Source organism: Epinephelus moara, unplaced genomic scaffold (assembly GCF_006386435.1).
Source record: "Epinephelus moara isolate mb unplaced genomic scaffold, YSFRI_EMoa_1.0 scaffold3931, whole genome shotgun sequence".
Lineage (NCBI taxonomy): Eukaryota > Metazoa > Chordata > Actinopteri > Perciformes > Serranidae > Epinephelus > Epinephelus moara.
In genome coordinates this window covers 1-3,360 of record NW_026081684.1, presented here as the reverse complement: position 1 = coordinate 3,360, position 3,360 = coordinate 1, and the positions used below count along the sequence as shown (strand labels likewise).

Here is a 3,360-nt window from a genome sequence, read left to right as displayed (position 1 = left end):
TTTTCTTCAATGTGGCCCTAATACTCCGTCGTAGGATTTTAATATTTACAAATGTAAAATATTTGGTCAAAAAATGCAATCTGTTGCATGCCAAGTCTTTTATTAAAGTGCAAAAAACAAAACAAAAACAACAACATTCACATACAGAAAAAAATGACTGTACTTCATCATGTTACATGTGTGGTAAACGGGAAATTTGAAATCTGTAACATTAACATAAACATTAAAAATGTCACACTTCAAATTTTTTTGCAATGAACTGCAGGTTGCACAGAAAACATGTTCTAATAATAATTATAATAATATTACATTTCTTGATAAAAAAAAAAAACCCAAACATGTCCATACATTCACTCTTTCTTCACTTGAGCGTAGAGATCCTCTGGGATGTTTGCTGGCTCGGACACTTTGACCTGTGCATACAGTGTGTCCTGCTGCTGTTCACTGTCCTGATTGGCCAAAGATGGTTTAGATCCCTGCTGCGAGAAGTCGATCTCTCCATAATGGATGTCTTCTTCTTTTTCTTTTTGTTCTTCTGTTTTTCTTGCTGGCTCCACAGCAGCCATTTCTTCACCTGTTTGATTCTGTAAAAACATTGAAATAGTTGTCAGTAGCTGGATTTGGAGTTGTGATCCAGTCGTGACACAGCATGTTATATTGTGTCACTACAGAGCTCAGAATGTATTTTTCGCCTCTTGCATGATATGCACAGTTTTAAAATCTTGGGTTGCTAACAGGATATTTGGTTACATTTGTTTTGTTTCTTCCCCTTTTGTCTCACGAAGGTTCTCTAAAAGTAGATTGTGTATTGAGTGTTCAAGTCCAGATACTTTCATATACCTACAGTACACAGTCACTGTGGACACGTGCAAAACATTTAGAGGGCAGTACTATTAAAAAAAAGTTTAGTATATTCCCACCTGACTCTGTTGTTGAGTTGAATGTGTTGACTTCACCCGCCTCCAACACACAAGAGTGCTGTAAAATAAATCATCAGTTTAAATCTGGATTAGTTTCTACATTGAATGTCAAAAATCTGCTTTTTGAGACATTGGTGTATAGGTGTGACAACTGACAGATCACTTAATCATCTGTGTCTTCATCTTGAATGTAGCTAAACTAAAACTTTTAGCTTGCTTAATTTGTGATACTCACCAAACACAGACCACCAGGCAGATGAGTACGATGATCCCAATGATTCCTCCAAGAATTAGCTTCCATTGTAGAGATCCATCAGGTGGTTCTGCTACAAGAAACAAACTAACTGTGAGTGACCACTAAAAGAAGATGTGAAACAAAACTGATGCAGCTGCTGCACAAGATGTTTGTAAAGTAAGTGGATTCAGTACAGTTCAGTATTTACCTTTAACAGTCAGATGGATCTTTGATGATGTTTCATTACTAAGATAATTTGTGGCCACACAGTAATAAACTCCACCATCTGTCACATTAAAGCTGTAAAAGTCTCGTTCAGACACTTTGATGGGTCCATCATTGCTGGTCTTGAACCAGGTGAAGCGGCTGACGGGAGGATTGGCTTTGCTGGAGCAGGTCAGGTTCACCCAGCTACCTGCTGACACCAAACCTGATGGACTGATGAACACTGAGGTGCCCTTGGGAGCATCTGAAGAAAATGTGAAATAAACGTTATTCAACAGAGTCAGTCGACATCCCATGAATCATCATGTGCTGACAGAATCCAATAACAAACACTTGTTGTCTTACATGAAACATTGAGAGTCTTCCTCTCCTCTGCTGTCTTATGGTTTCTTCCATCCACAGGATATGTGGCAGAACAGGTGATGGTGACTCCATCATGTTTGTCTGACAGAGTGATGGTCTCCTGGATTTTAGTTGTGAAGGTTTGATTTGTGTTCCCCTCTATTGTGTTGTGAGGGTGTTGTTGGAGATTCCAGGTGAGTTTAGGAGGGGAGTGTGGACAGGGAGTGGAAGCTGAGCAGGTTATAGTGACAGACTCCTTCTCCTTCAGATCACCTGAGATCTCAATTTTGGGGCTCAGAGGAGAATCTGTGGTTAAAAAAAAAGAATCAGAGACTGCTCCTCATTTTCTTGTCTTGACTGATAAAAGAAACTCTCTTACCTCTAACCGTTATTTGAAGAGGGTCACAAGCAGCTGTTGCGCTGTATTCACTGTTCTCCATTCTGAAGTAGTATGTGTCTGTGTAACTTATGATTAGATTAGAAAATAAAGTGGTGCAGTTTTTTTCACTCAGGTTTCCAGTGATATTCATTGGATAGTTATTAACTGTCTTTCTACTGTTGAAAATCACATTGTTTGGAATTCTGTGGTTAGCGACGCTTTTAATCCACTTTCCAATATTTCCTGTGCCATCCCTATGTATGTCATCATTTGTAATGTAACATGGGATTTGCAGACAAGATCCACTCAGTGCCTCCATCTTCTGTGGTACAGTAATGAAGGGATATGTCCTTTCAGGACAAGCAGCCAAAGCACCTGTGAAATCAGACTCATGATTAATAGAAGATGACAGAAATCTCTCTGAATAGACAAATATACATCAACAGTAAGATGCTGCATATAGTTTTTCAAAATGATCTCTATCTGCACTGAACAAATATCTCACCTGAAAGAAAGAGGATATGGAGCAACATGTTGAATGTTGCAATGCTCACAGACAGAGCTGCCATCACCTACAAACACAATAATGCAGCTACTTTAAAGACGTGAGCTATTACTGTGTAAAGAATGTGTGTCTCTCTAATTAGAGTGCACACATTTAGACCAGAAACTTGCACTATACAACCAGGATTCAGTGTGTTGTAAATATTGATATCTATCAACAACTTCAGAAGTAAATTCTAAAAAAAGCAGCAGTAAAATGCTGCTAAAGCGAACTCTTACCCATACAGCTTCTGCTAAACAAAATAATCAAATTAAATATTAGATCATGTTTTCTGTGAAGTTCACAAAGAGCAACAAAATAATATGATTGTCCTGGAGAAAAAAGCTAAGAAGCAAAATAAGTGAAAAAATTTTCGTCTTACCAAACAAGCCCAAATCAAAAAGAGAGCAGCAATGAGATCCTTCAGTGGGTGAGTTCAAATTGAACATCATTTTGTGAATGTCTGCTTAAGGGCAAAAAAAGAGAAGAAAAAACAACTTCCTTGTTGAGTGGTTGTAAATTAAAACTTCCTGTGTTTCATGACTGCGGAATAAGTCCAGCTGGTTTTGTTGTACATTTGTTAAATATCATCTGAGCTGAGTGACTTACAGTAAATGTTACAGCAATACCGGAAGTTCTCACATTTACCGCCCACATCCCATGTGCGTGCCTATGCTGCTTCTGTATCAGAATCAGAATCAGAATCAGAAATACT

The 3,360-nt window shown here is 38.2% G+C and overlaps 1 protein-coding gene across 1 annotated transcript; it reads right to left on the bottom strand.

Annotated features, from left to right (window-relative positions):
• Positions 1 to 89: 89 nt before the first annotated feature.
• On the bottom strand, positions 90 to 3,136 carry LOC126387385 (vascular cell adhesion protein 1-like). Its single transcript, XM_050039913.1, has 8 exons — positions 3,028 to 3,136; positions 2,607 to 2,673; positions 2,102 to 2,476; positions 1,726 to 2,028; positions 1,364 to 1,624; positions 1,156 to 1,246; positions 921 to 978; positions 90 to 584 (listed from the first exon to the last, which is right to left on the bottom strand). The coding sequence occupies exons 2-8, from the start codon at positions 2,668 to 2,670 to the stop codon at positions 351 to 353; spliced, it is 1,386 nt and encodes a 461-aa protein (XP_049895870.1). The 5' UTR covers positions 2,671 to 2,673; positions 3,028 to 3,136; the 3' UTR covers positions 90 to 350.
• Positions 3,137 to 3,360: the final 224 nt, after the last annotated feature.

Excerpts from the sequence above, each read along its gene's own strand:
- LOC126387385 (XM_050039913.1), bottom strand. The coding sequence starts at position 2,670 with ATGGCAGCTCTGTCTGTGAGCATTGCAACATTCAACATGTTGCTCCAT. Across the intron at positions 1,247-1,363 it reads GATCCATCTGACTGTTAAAG|CAGAACCACCTGATGGATCT; the intron begins GTAAATACTGAA and ends TGTTTCTTGTAG. Across the intron at positions 585-920 it reads CAACTCAACAACAGAGTCAG|AATCAAACAGGTGAAGAAAT; the intron begins GTGGGAATATAC and ends ATGTTTTTACAG.